This window comes from Hemicordylus capensis, chromosome 5 (genome assembly GCF_027244095.1).
Source record: "Hemicordylus capensis ecotype Gifberg chromosome 5, rHemCap1.1.pri, whole genome shotgun sequence".
NCBI classification, from domain to species: domain Eukaryota; kingdom Metazoa; phylum Chordata; class Lepidosauria; order Squamata; family Cordylidae; genus Hemicordylus; species Hemicordylus capensis.
The window spans coordinates 149,851,541-149,865,978 of NC_069661.1; the positions used below are offsets into that span (position 1 = coordinate 149,851,541).

Sequence of the window (14,438 nt, forward strand, 5' to 3'; positions counted from 1 at the left end):
TGTTTTTGGCAGCCATTTTTTAAAAAAAATGTTCATTTTAAAAAATTGTGCCCCCCTTCAAGTGGCGCCTGGGGCATATGCCCTGCCTGCCCCACCCTAGATACGCCCCTGACTAGCACACTGTTTTGTCCACTTGTTTTCCATTAAAGTATGTCTTGAACTACAGCCATTTTCTGCTTTCCCCCATAATTGAAACAGTCATTCTTAAGAAATATTAAACTCATATTAAATATTAAATAAATATTAAACCCATAGCTTAGTGACAGAGAACATGCTTTATATGCATAAGGTCCCAGGTTTAATCCCTGGCATCTCCAGTTAAAAGATCATAGATAGTAGAACAAGGAAAGAGCTTGGATGTTGGAGAGCAGTCAGAGAAGACAATGTCTACCAAAGATCTGATTGAAGCTATATTATGTTCATTGCACATACAGATCTGTATACATGTACAAATCTGTACACAATTATTCACAGGTATAGCAGTACATTTCCTATCTGTACCTGTATTTAAGAGGATTTGTACCCAAATTCACTTTTTAAATATATGTATATAAAGTCATTCACACACCAATGTGTACATGTATACAGACACCTGAATGCAGGACAACAATGGCTGAGTAAGACTGACATATGATTTTGAATGATCCTGGTATACTACATATCAGCAGTGGAAAAATATTGGCCAAGTAATCCAATAAGAATCATAACGAAGAGACTGTGTTATTGCTGAATTTACCTTAACTATGATCAAGCACCCATCCAGAAGACTAAATTTCAGGATATAATTCAGAGAGCTTATAAACGAAGTCAAATAATGGCTTCAATCCATAAGCCAATCAAGTTAGTGTAATTGACTTAGCCAAGATCAGTGGTCTAAAGACTCATTGCATCATCATTCAAGAACTGATGATCTGGCACCCCAAACATGTCAGAATCATTTTTACTTTATGTACAGTGCCAACGCTGCAGGCAGAGAGGTTGGCAACAATGTTTATAACTGAGGTGTCACAAAGATTGTGTGAGCAGGCCAGTTGAAATTAATTCGTCAATCATGTTGAAGGGAGAGTAAATGTGGACATTATTTTACATGAAGAAATTCAGAAATGCAAGTTACTTGCACTTCTGGATCCCTGTACATGAAATGGTGTGTAAGATATATGAAATGGTCATGCTAAAGTATGATAGACTACTAGGAAAAGATATAAATTTTAGGGATGTGCAAATCGATTTGGGTACAAATCGATTTGTACACAAATCTAACTGATTCGGGTACAAATCAAATCGCTCTTGATTCTATAGGAATCAAATCGAGATTCTCAAGTTTCTTTCTTTCTTTTTTTAAAGGGGGTGAAGCTAAGCTCTAGCCCTTGTAGAAGTGGCATTATGGAGCAAAATGTGTGGTCACTATTTTTCAAGTGTTTGGATTCTTTGGTGTATAATAACTTTCCCTCAATGAATCCCTATGAGGATTCATTACACACTTTCATTTCTTCTGTTCATTTTGACTGTCTTTTGGGCCGTGCCAACTGTCAACTACCATGTGCCAACTATACTCCCCTCCCACCTGCAAGGCAGTGGGGTACTATTCAGTTTATGTTCTAAGAATTTTTCAAGTGTTTAGGCTCTTTAGTGTCTAATAACCTTTCCTCATAATGAATCCTTATGAGGATTCACCAAAGATTCTAAACACGTCAAAAATTCCTAAAGTATAAATTGAGTACCCAGTGGCTTGTGGGTGGGTAATTGGAACATGGGATACCACTAATTCCCCACCCCACACCTGCAAAGCAGTAGGGTCAAAATGAACAGAAGAAATGAAGGTGTGTAATGAAGACACCAAAGAATCTAAACACACCAAAATAAACTACGTACCCCACTGCCTTGCGGGGGGGGGGAGTTGACACATGGCAGTTGGCATTCTCCAATAACAGTCAAAATGAACAGAAGAAATGAAGGTGTGCAATGAATCCTCATAGGGATTAATTATGAGGAAAAGTTATTATACAGCAAAGAATCCAAACACTTGAAAAATAATGACCACACATTTTGCTTCATAACTCTGCCTCTACAAAGGCTAGAGCTCAGCTTTCTTTCTTTTTTTAAATGAAAGCTGGGGATCCCTGTTAGGATTAGGATAGGGCAACTTCGAATCCCCATTATTTCCTATGGTGCAAATATACAAAATCAGTAAAATCTAAATAAATTCATTAAAAATCAACCAAGTGCCCTACCGCCTTGTAATTTGTGTGGTGGGTGGCACCCATGGGGACCTATCCACCACCCAAATTTGGTGCCCCTAGGACCTTGTTAAGTGGTCCAAATTGATCAAAATCAAATCAATACAAATTGAATCTGGGGTGATTGGTGCAAGGTAGATTTGGACACAAAACAAATCGGGTGATTTGATTTGGGCTCAAATAGAATTTTAAAAAATCAATTTGTGCACATCCCTAATAAATTGCTCTCTTTTTACAAGACGCGACTAGCTATGAAGGAATTCTGGTAAAGGTGACAACATGTACATCCTAATTTTTTCCATCACACTTTGTTTGTTTAACACATTTGTCTACTGCCCAAAATGCAAGTTTCTGGGCCGTTTACAAGTCTCTGGGCAGTTTACATTAGGATTTAGAGAAAGAGTGGATAACCTGTGTCATAATATTAACATCTCAAATCACTTTATTTTAAACCGTTTGAAAACTGTTAGCATAGTTATGTTAAATAAAACACTTATCCTAGATAAGTAATTTTCAAAAAGGTATGCCAGGGCAGACTAGTGTGTTAAAAACATAAATCTGAGCCCAAGTAATGCACCTGTAGAGGAGACACACTACTCCAACTGCATAATTCACTGCTCCTGCCAATCAGCCTCCACCGGAAGCTGATGATTCTACTGCATCTGTGTATCAGGTGCAATTAAATCATCCAATCACAACCGAAACAGAGATACAACAGAAATTACTCACTTTCAGAGGAAGCTACCCATTGCATCTCTTCCTTAATGAATGCTATGGGCTTACTTGCTTCCAAGCAGAAGGCACACTCTGATCAGGGATTCAATACAGAAAGACAGGGTAATTCTTAACACACAACAACAACAACAAAATAAACCTCTTGGTGTCTAAGTGACATGTGCTTCCTGGTTTAGTTCAGAAGACTGAAGATGTATCAAAGTATGGGAAATAAAGTTCTAGACTCTTTTCAATGGAAAGTCTACAGTAGCATTTATTAGCTCACACCCACCTCATTTGCCAAAGCAAAGGTTCCCCAATGAATTCCAACAGACTTCTTTGCTTTAACATCAATATGAATCCTTACTGCTTCTTCAGGGTCCACATGCTGGTATTTCATAAACCACCTGCCAAAATAGGGATAAAACATTTTTCCTTTGTCTGTTAGTTTAAAGATACTGGATCCTCACTACAGTATTTCACAGTTGGTGGAAATATAAACCGATCTTCCCTTACTACTCGTCATCTTTCTGCTTCTGTCCCCCTTTGTAATCTTCTCTCGTGTGGTCAAGAACAACTCCCCCATTTATCTAATGAATCACCTTCTGCCTCCAAATTCCTTCATTTGTTTCCCTATCATCTACAAAGCATCACACAGACTACCTTCCCCCCCCCCAGTTGACCTTTATCTGTCCCTCCTCGCTTCTTTACATTGTGACCCCTTTTTATAAAAGGCCATGTCACTGCCTTTGTTCTATACATCCAAAATGTTGTTGGTACAATGTGACTAGTGATAGTTTAAAACCTTGAATCACTTACTCTGGTTTACCAGCATACATACCGTGGTTCATATGCTCCTATGGGAATCGCAGCAAGATCAAAAGGGCCAAATCTCCTCCCTATCTCCTCAAAAGCAACACAATAGCCAGTATCTCCTGCAAAAAAAAACCTATTCCCTGGTCCCAAGACAGACCAGCTTCCCCAGAGAACTTGGTTGTCATCCATTGCAGTCCTCTTGGACCAGTGTTGAGAAGGTGTGAAAACAAACGTAATCTCATCGTGACCAGGAACACAGTTTTCTCCCCACCAGTCCAGTTCAATTACATTCTCACAGCCACATTTCTGCATCCAGTCTAAGAGACCTAGGGGCACAAACCATCTCAGATCACTGCCAAAGCGATCATTCAAATTCATTACAGTATAGTAGTCCAAATGGTCATAGTGCGTGTGGCTGATTAGCACTGCATTTATTTTGGGGAGTTGATCCACTGTGCATGGAGGTCCTCGGAAACGCTTGGGACCCATGCACTGTACAAAGGAAGCTCGCTGACTGAAGATGGGGTCGGTAAGAAATGTAATTCCATCCATTTCCACCATTACTGATGCATGTCCAAGCCATGTGACTCGCATACCCTCTCCAGTTTTTCCGGCTAGTTCTGGGAGTTGGACAAAGTAAGGCTCTAATACTGGAAGCTCTCTGTCAAGTTCCTAGCAAAAAAGGAAAAAGGAAATGTTAGAACTATATTCTCACAAGCAGCAAGTATTGTCCATGTATAGTGACCAGTCTCCCCTCCCTCTAAAGAGTTAACAGGAAGTGAACCCTTGTCTTAACTGACAGGCTGGTGAACTCCAGGGCTCACCCAATCAGTCTGACAGGTGGGTGGGATATGAGAGCTGCAGGGAGAGATTCTGGGAACAAGAAAGGATGTCTGTGCAGAAAGTGTGGACTAACAAGAGACTGGATGCCTCATGATGGAGCTGCAGGATAATCTCTCAGGGTGAGAGATCTGCAGGAGGCTTGATTCTCATCAGGGGTTTGGTGAGTCAAGGAAAGTGGAAGCCAGGACTTTGAGCAAACAATTTCTTAAAAGGTTAAGAGGTAGTGTCAAAATTAACACGTTTATTCACCAGCATAATTTGCTACCTTCCTCTCCTGCCTATGGGACCCAGTGATGATCATACAGCCTATAGAACTGGAAGGCTGCACTTTCCTACTCCCAGCACAGAAAGATCTAGACATAAAGTATGTATTAAGCTAATACAGGCCTGGCCTGCACATGCAGCAGAATGAGGTAGTAGAACTGTGACTGCAAATGGGGGCTGCCTTTTTGTCCAATTTTCTCCCACAAGAAAGATACTTGCTGAAAGGAAGAGCTACCACCCCATCAGGGCCTTATTGGAAATGTTTCCATAAGGAACAGGATTCCATAAGGGCTCTTCTGCACTGTCAAGTCCATTCTACCATTCCAGGACATTCCCTCCTCATCCTGCAGCAAAGCATAGACCAGGCCATTATTCTTTCTGCTATGCAGGATGCAAATATGCTACAAGGAGTCAAGAAGTCTGTGGTACTAGTGCAATACACCCAAAATGTCAAAGGATTTGACAAATACATAAGAAATAGTACAATGTCACAACTTACTGAAGAGTGCTTACAAAACCTGAAATAGAACTTCCGCTTATGGGGGGCAGGTTTCCCCCACAAGATTTATTAGTGCCTGAAACCTTGTTTTTTAAAAATTAATTAATTAATTAATTAATTATTTCTTGTTTACACAGTCAGACAGATGTTATTGACTGGTTTGTCTTATATTACTACTACTACTACATTTATATCCCGCTCTTCCTCCAAGGAGCCCAGAGTGGTGTACTACATACTTGAGTTTCTCTTCACAACAACCCTGTAAAGTAGGTTAGGCTGAGAGAAAAGTGACTGGCCCAGAGTCACCCAGCTAGTACCATGGCTGAATGGGGATTTGAACACGGGTCTCCCTGGTCCTAGTCCAGCACTCTAACCACTATAAAACTGAAGGATTTAACACTAGCAGCATTTTTCTTAAATGAAAAAGACAAAAGATGAACCATCATGAAATGGTAAGGGAAGGGAATTACTAGTAAGCAGTTACTACCTTGCAATTTCTTCCAACATGATTCTCCTATACAGATAAATAAGCTTGTCAGATTGAGAGCAGAAAAGCCATCTTCAATGTTTGCCCCTTTCTGACAGACTGAAGAGACCAATTGTGTTTGTTTTCTTTCTTTCCAGATAAAAAACAGCCTTCCACAAATCAAATGTTTAGGGTCAACTTGAACATAGGCTGCATCCTTTGACCCTCTCAATTAATATTTATCAGCATTAGCCTACTTCCTCATTCTTTTCAGGAATTGAAAACTACAAGCCCTAAAAGAGAATAAATTCCTTAGCTTTAAATACATGAACAGCTAACAAATAGGGCAATCTCTGATCATATGGATAACCTAAACTCTCCCTTGGACACCAAGGGTCATCAGAGTGTGCCTTCCTCATGTCCAAAAGGAAAGGACACAACCCAAATGCAGAGACTGTTCACTACAGCAGGAAAGAAAAAATGACTAGCTTTTCACCTTTTATTTGGTGTAGATCTGTGCCTGTGATTTTCAGGGATTCCTTCCTACTCTCCTTTCAATATCCAAGACAAACTTTGTTAAAAGCCAGGATTTTTTAAGAAGCCTGGTTCCTCTGAAAAACAGCTCTAGTACACAACAGGACCATGCTGCATTTCATGTGACAATTTTCAATTTCAAGGATTATCTACATTCTGGCAATGTCTGTATTTAACCCACTCCTCCATCAGTTCCAACAAGACAGAGTGTTACTCCCATGAGTACCCTGGGACCTTTGCAAGTTAACTGAAAAAAGCTTTATAGACCCTGAACTGATAAAAGTTTGAATTTCTTGCAAGATCTCAGCAATGCTTCTGGAATGAGCTTTGCAAAACTTTAAACATTAGATTAAACCAGAGTGCATTGCAAAACATTTGCTTCTGTTCCAGGCAGAGATAAGCAACGGCAAGCAAAAATCTATCAAACAATCCAAAAGCTAGTACAATATTCACAAGAATGCAGAGCAAAGCAGATTTGAATTCTCTCAAATCATGGTAATGCAATGGAGTCTAAAGTTTCACTTGCCATGCATTTCAGTAAAATCATCTGAGCCCAAATACCCAATGCCAAATAGCTTCAGTGGTCCTAATCCAACTGCAGCCAAGAAAAAACTAGGCTTGTTCAATTACTAGTGGACAGATAGGGATGCACATCATCTGCTTCAAAATACACACATCTAGTAAGCAAAATGAACTTCCAGATGAGCAGATGCAGATCCTATCTGCATCCATGTGCACAGAGAATCCTGCTTCCATGTGTGTGGCTCTCCGTTACTTAAGGTGCCTGGCTTTATTTCCAACTAGGGTTGCCAACTGTCCTGCACTGTGAGCGATGTCCCTCATTCCTGGGGAGAAATTCCGTTTGAGAATCAATTTCTCCCACTTTTTTTACCACTTTTTTAAAAAAATCATCTTTAAAGCCACTGCTGAGTGGCAGCAGAGCAGGGCAGTGGCGAGAGCTCTCCTGCCTCCCAAGTGATAGGAATGGCTGCCACTGCTGAGCTGCTCTGGCTGGGGCAGGGCTCACTGGGATGGGCACGCTGCAGCTGAAGAACTGGAAGCAAAGCACTCACCAGTGAGTGACGGAGTGACTGACGGAGGAAGGGAGGGAGAGATGGAGTTGGAGAGAAGGCAGCGAAAGACTGCCTTACTCAGGCCCGCCTTCCTCCCAAATGTCTGCCTCATTTTGGAGGAAGGCGGGGCCCACTAAGGCAATCCTTTGCCTCCTTATCTCCGACTCTGTCCCTCCCTCCCTCCGTCAGTCAGTCTGTCTCATTGGTGAGTGCTTTGCTTCCAGTTCTTCAGCTGCAGCGCACTCATCCCAGTGAGCCCTGCCCCAGCCAGAGCAGCTCAGCAGTGGCAGCTATTCAGAGGAGAGCTCTTGCTACCGTCCTGCTCCGTCACCTCTCAGCGGTGGCTTTAAAAGTTAAAAAAAGCAACAAACAAGCCCTACCCCTAGGTGGCCATGCCCCTGCCCCCCACCCTCAGAGTCCCCGTCCCAATTTCAGCCAACACAATGCTGGCAAGCCTATTTCCAGCATGGGTTAAGCTGGCATAATAAGAGTATAATTAAAACCATAACTTTAGCTCCACAGACTTGCAAAAGTTGGCTTAACATTTAGAAAGGAGACAGAAGACAAGTGTGTTTTTCCCTTACAAAGGCTCATCCAAACCACTAATCATTTCAGTTGATTCACACAAACTCCCCCTTCATCAGCTTTCAATTTCTTCTTGGCTTTCCAATCCAGATCTCCTGTCAGAAGAATAATGTCAACTCATTTCTACAAACATCAGTCTGCCTTCAATGCTTTATAGCTACAAAAAAAATGGAGTATTACATGCAAATGCAAGAATCATTCAGATGTCTAGCTATTTCAATAAAAAGCTTTGAAAAGTCATGTCTGTTTATCCGTTAGGCTGCCATAACCACACAACCGGTCACTGTGGCAGATTTGTCAATTTTCCAATTTAAGATTTAAAAGCTCGGAGCAGAATGAAATAAAACTCTAAAATATGAAGAAGGAAACAGTATAAAATTTAAGACATTTGCCAAGGTCCAACTGTGTATCTGGTCTAATACGATTAGCCCCCAAATTGTCTCCACAAATCTTCAAAGTAAAATTAATAATAATAATAATTAAAAAAATCTTTCCCAAGTAAGTAGGCAGCATTAATTATGAGGGCTGTGCATCAGAATTTGCGGTTCTGGGGGTGGAGAGTACCATCCCCCTTGGTGCTGCACAGAGATGGTCACTCCCAAAGCTGCCAGCTTCACACAGTACCTGCCATTTCTAGTGCGGGGTGGGGGGGGGCCTTTCACTGGAACCAGAGGCTACTGGAGGGTGTGAAGGGGACTTCTGGGCACTATAAGTTCTCAGGCGTGGAAAATGGGAGAGGAACATTCCTGGATGTCCCCGCATGCCTGTGCAAAAAGGCACATGGGGACATCTGGGAACTACTGTATAGTTACTTCCATTGCTTTCTCCAGTGGGAAAGCAGTGGGAGCAATTCTGACACACAGCCCTATTAATTACATCAGACTGCCTTGAAAGCAACTGTAAATCCTTTTAACAGAAATCCAGAAGTAAACACGATAATTAATCTACAATAGCATTATTCTGCCTTGGTATTAGCACACTGGGAGAGGTTTGCCAGTGTAACTAAGACCAGAACAGATAAAAGGAGAACCTCGTTACTCACAGGGTTTTGTTTGTTTTGCCTACCACCACAAGTAACGAAACCGCAAGTAATGAGGCCCTGTTCCTATGGGGAAAGGGGGATTAGGTTCCAGAATGCACAAAAAAGTTGTAAAGAAGCCAAAACACAGCAAAAGAAAAGCCAACCCCCACCCCCCCAAAACAACACCTTACTGTAGTGTGCTCTGCAGAGTCTCCTTGTGCCCAGCAATGCCCCACCAGACCCCCCAAAAAATCACTTGAAAGTGCTTGTTTTATTAAGATATATATATATATATATATATATATATATATATATATATATATATATATATAAAGGCACTCTACCTTACCCTGTGGGATCGCCTTGTGCCCCAGCAATGTCCCCCAGACTGCCAAATGCCCCCCCTCCAAACTGTGAAAAATAGCAGGAAAAGGAACATTGGTTGTTGCCGTGAAGGGTTCTTTTCCCCCAGTGATCGCAGTCCATCCCATATAGTAGGTTGTATTTCAGACATCCTCAGAGCAGACAGGAAATAGTTTCATTTTTGTTAGGTTCTGGCGCAGGGTGGCAACACTCACCATTTCCTTGGTGTTATTTGCGAAGAGAGCATATCAACACCAGCAGAATCAAGAGAGCACAGAGACTGAGAATAGGATATTAGGAACATGTGATACAGAAAAATATATAGTTAGAAAAGATAAACTGAGTATCCTGAGAGCCATGACCCTCCCAGATAGCGAACCCGTATCCCTTGTTGTAACACTAACTCTATACATCTGAGGGTGGGCCAAATGGTCTTCAATCACTGGGGAAAAGAACCCTGCATGGTAAGAACCAATGTTCCTTTTCTCCCAGAGATCATAGTCTATCCCATAAAGTGGGACATCCCCAAGCTGTAACTGTGTGTTTGGTGGATGTCTTTACACCACCTGTTGAAGGACTGTACGTTTGAAGGCTGCCTGAGAAGTTAGAAAGGGTGAGATTTTACAGTGTTTGATAAAAGGCGTGGTAGAGGACCATGTGGCCATTCTGCAAATCTCAGCGGGGGCGGTGCGAGGAGAGAAGGCAATCAAGGTGGACGCACTATTGGTTGAGTGTGCCATGATGTTGCTAGGCACAGGGAGATTAGACTATTCATAGGCAAGTGCTATGCACTTATGAAGCCAGGAGACTAGAACTGCCTTTAAGATTTTGGATCCCTATGAGAAGGAGTGGAAAGAGACGAATAGGGATTTAGATTGGTGTAGAGATTTAGTGCATGGTAAGTAAATGTGTAGGGTCCTGTGCACGTCCAGAGTGTGAAATGTTTTCTCCCTGAGGTGAGAGGGGAGGGGAAGAATGACAGGAGAGCCGTGTCTTGGGCTCTGTGGAAGGTGGAGTTAATCTTGGGTAGGAAAGTAAGATCAACCCTGAGTACAACTACATCTGGTAGGAAGGTGCACAGTTCCTTCTGGGATGACAGCACTGCCAACTCTGAAACTCGGAAGGCTGAAGTGACTGCCACTAGGAAAAGGATTTTGTAAGATAGACGTTTTAAGAAGGTTGAGGAAAGTAGTTCGAAGGGGGATCTGGTTAGAGCATTAAGAACTTTGTTTAGGTTCCATGAGGGGAAGCATGTTTGACACCCTTTTAAGGAACCTGGATATATGAGGATGGAGGTTCTTTGATCCGTGTACATAGAGATGGAGAACCGAGGCTAATGCCAAGGCGTTGTTGCAAGGTGCTAGAGTGGAGTTTTAGTTCAATGCCTGTCTGAAGGAATAAGACTTCCAATACACCCTCTCTGAGGGGATTAACCTTTTTCCTCCTTGCCCTGCATGAGAAGAGTGCCTGGTAAATCCTATTAGTTGAAGGTCTACGGGATGAAAAATGGTATCCTGCACAGATCTGTATCCCATGCGTACTTATGGCTTGCGCTCAACCTCCAAGCACAGAGTTGCAGCCAGTCGGGATCAGGATGGAATAGTGGTCCTTGTGGCAGGAGGTCTGGGCACAGAGGCAGGAAGAGCCGAGGACAAATGGTTAGGGAGGTCAGATCTGAAAACCACGGCCTACGTGGCCAGTGGGGAGCTATCAGGATGCGTTCCGCCTGTTCCAAGAGCATCTTCTTTATGACTCTGGCAGTGATGGCTGTTGGTGGGAAGGCATAAAGAAGTCCCAGTGGCCAGTTGGATGTCAGTGAATCTATCGCTTCCGCTCCTTGAGCCTGAAAATGGGAGAAGAAGTGGGGAAGATGGTGGTTGACTGCTGATGCAAAGAGGTCCACTTGCGGAGTTCTCAGGATCAAGGTCAGATGGGTGAAGACTTCTTGATGAAGAGCCCATTCTGCTGGGTCCACCATTTGGCGGCTGAGCCAATCCACCTGGATGTTGGCCACTCCTGGGAGATGTTTTGCTGATATGGAGACTATGTGGATTTCCACCCCAGCGGAATAGACGGTCTGTTTCCATCACAAGTGATCTGGACTTGACCGCCTTGGTGATTTCTGTGTGACTCTGTGGCCACTGTTGTTGGTCTGTATGAGAGCTCTCAGTTCCAACCAGTTAGTGTTGTCGCAAGCTTCCCTGTGGGACCAGCAGCTCTGGGCAAACTGGTTGGAACAGTGGGCTCCCCAACCGGTCAGGCTGGCATCCGTTGTGATGTATATCCTTTGGGGTTCCAAAGAGGAAAGGCCCTTGGCGGTCACCTGGGACAGCCACCATTTGAACGAGTGTTTGACTTTGTTCGGAAGAGGTGTGTGCATGTGGGTCAGGATTGCATCTTGAAGTGGTAGGATGAGCCAGTGTAGAGGACAGGAATGCCATCTCGCCCAGGAGATACACTCCAGGCAGGCGATCATGGAACCCAGGGCCTGGGAGAGGAGCATCAGATCGGCTGTAGAATGATGAAGCAGTGGACAGATCATGGAAATCATTTTTCCCTTCTCTCCAGAGTGAGGAAGACTAGGGCATGGTTGGTGTCTAGCACGGTGCCCAGATGTTGGATGAACTTGGATGGTTGTAAGTGACTCATTGTTTCGTTGATTAGGAAGCTGTGTTGGTTGAGACACTGTATAGTGCTGTCGAGGTCCTGTTGGATCCGATGCTGTGAGGGCAATTGGATCAGAACTTTGTCCGTGTAGGGGTGCAAATGAATGCTGGAGAGACAGAGGTGGGCAACTAGTGCGAACATAATTTTTGTAAAAACTCTTGAAGGGGATGACAGACCGAAGGGAAGGGCATGATATTGGTAGTGTTGTCCGTCATAGCAGAAGCTGAGAAATTTCCTGTGAGACGGGTGAATGGGAATGTGTAAGTATGCCTCCGAGAGAGATATTGAGGAGAGGTAGTTGTTGCACTGAAGTGCCACTTTGATGCAATGACATGTTCTGGAATGCCCACTTTCCTAAGGATATTCCACAACTTGACATGGTCCATACAATTGAAGGCTTTTCTGTAGTCAATAAAGCATATATTGACTTCTTTGGGGTATTCTTTGGCTTTCTCAATTATCCAGCGGGCATCAGCAACGAGGTCTCTTGTTCCTCTGCCTTTTCTGAAACCAGCTAGAACATCCAGCATTTCCCTTTCCACGTAGGGCTCTAACCTGCATAGGATAATCCTGAACATTATTTTGCTAGCATGTGAAATTAAGGATATTGTGCAATGGTTTGCACAATCTGTTGTCTCTTTTCTTTGGTATGGGTATGTAGACTGACCTCTTCCAGTCTGTTGGTCACTGTGTCATTCTCCAAATTTGCTGGCATAGTTTGCTTAGAGCCTTGACTGTTTCTTCTTCTGTTGCCTGTCATATTTCTGTAGCTATTCCATCAATTCCTGTAGCCTTCCGACTTGGTAATGACCGGAGTGCTGGTCTAACTTCATCTTCCCATACTAGAGGTTCTTGCAAGTAGGGAATATCTTCTAGAGAATCTTGGAAGTTGACGTTCGTGCTGTACAGCTTTCAGTATACTCCTATCTCTGTTTGATCTTCTCTGAATCAGTGATTATCTGTCCTTTGGTATCCCCTTAACATACCAATTCAAGGTTGGAACCTCTCCCTGAGTTCAGAGATCTTTTGGAAAACTTGCCTTGTTTTTCCATGTCTATTTCCATCTTCAAAGTCTTTACAGATGTTGTTGTAGTACTGCTCCTTGTCTCTTCTAACAGCTTTCTGAAATTCCTTATTAAGTTCCTTCATTAGGTCTTTATCTTTCTTGACTGGCTTCTCTCTTCTTCTTGGCAATTTCCATTGTCTGTTCTGACATGCATTTTGCTTTCTTCTGTTTCTTGGTCTTTGGCAGTCTCTTTTCACATTCATCCTTAACTTCTTTGATTTCATTCCACAGTTCCTCTGGCTCCCTATCAATGAGGTACAGAACTTCAAAGCAGTTCCTGATGTTCTCCTTGAAAATGGTGCGTACATTCACAAGATCATATCCTGGAAGCTGGATAGCTTTGTTTTTCCACTTTTGCTTGACTTGGAACTTGCACATAAGCAGTTCATGATCTGTTCTAGTGTCGGCCCCTGGCCATGTCTTTGCTGTAGCGTTTACTTTACAGCATCTAGTTGAAAAAAATTCCTTTAGGCCCAAGTCTTCCCGGTTTGCTGCATTTATAGATTTTAAAGGAGCTTTTGATTCCATCTTGAGGGATAGATTGTGGGCTAAGCTAAAGGAGTCAACTATTGAGTCGCATTTATTGCTACTAATACATAATCTCCACGTCACTACCCACCTTAGAGTGCACTGCAATGCGAAAGGACATCTCTCTGCAAAAATACCTATGTGTAGAGGAGTGAGGCAAGGGTGTATTTTAGCCCCATCTCTATTTAATTTCTATATTAACTCTTTAGTCTCCCACCTGAATGATCCAGCCCTTCACCCTCCTAAATTGGCGAGTAGACACGTCCCGATACTACTCTACGCAGATGACATTGTGCTACTTTCACAAACTAAAATAGGGCTAAGGCATGCCATAGCATCGCTGAGTCCTTACTGTGGTAAGGAGGCCTTAGAGATAAACTATTCCAAAACAAAGGTCTTGGTGTTTGCAAAGCACCCAAAGAACTTTAGATGGTCTATAAATGGGCAAAGAATTGAACAGGTGAGAATTGAACAGGTGGCTTCCACTCTAGTGGGGGTCGTAAAGTCCACCTTAACACTGTTGCTCATAGCGTACAGCAGTCAGCAAATGCCATTAAGTCTTTTCATTTTTCAAGGGGTGCCCTTTTTGTTCCAGAGGCCATTAAACTCTTTGTCGCTAAGGTATACCCTCAGATTCTCTATGGTGCACAGCTTGGCCCTTATGGCAACTTTACTCCTTTGGAAGTAATCCAGACAAAGTTTCTAAGAGCTATTCTCCAAGTTCCCTGTGCTGTTATTAATGCTGCTCTCCAAAGAGAGGCT

The 14,438-nt window shown here is 42.8% G+C and overlaps 2 protein-coding genes across 2 annotated transcripts in view; one reads left to right on the top strand and one right to left on the bottom strand.

The window, feature by feature from the left end:
• ARMC10 (armadillo repeat containing 10) overlaps positions 1 to 14,438 on the top strand; it is a 41,552-nt gene that overhangs the window by 20,755 nt on the left and 6,359 nt on the right. The gene's annotated exons all lie outside the window — the stretch shown is intronic.
• The window catches only part of NAPEPLD (N-acyl phosphatidylethanolamine phospholipase D), a 38,471-nt gene that overhangs the window by 6,101 nt on the left and 17,932 nt on the right, over positions 1 to 14,438 (bottom strand). The window contains exons 3-4 of the mRNA XM_053258485.1: positions 3,793 to 4,439; positions 3,244 to 3,358 (exon numbers count right to left, since the gene is read on the bottom strand). Of these exons, the coding sequence (XP_053114460.1) occupies positions 3,244 to 3,358; positions 3,793 to 4,439 (762 nt within the window). The remainder of the gene's footprint in view (positions 1 to 3,243; positions 3,359 to 3,792; positions 4,440 to 14,438) is intronic.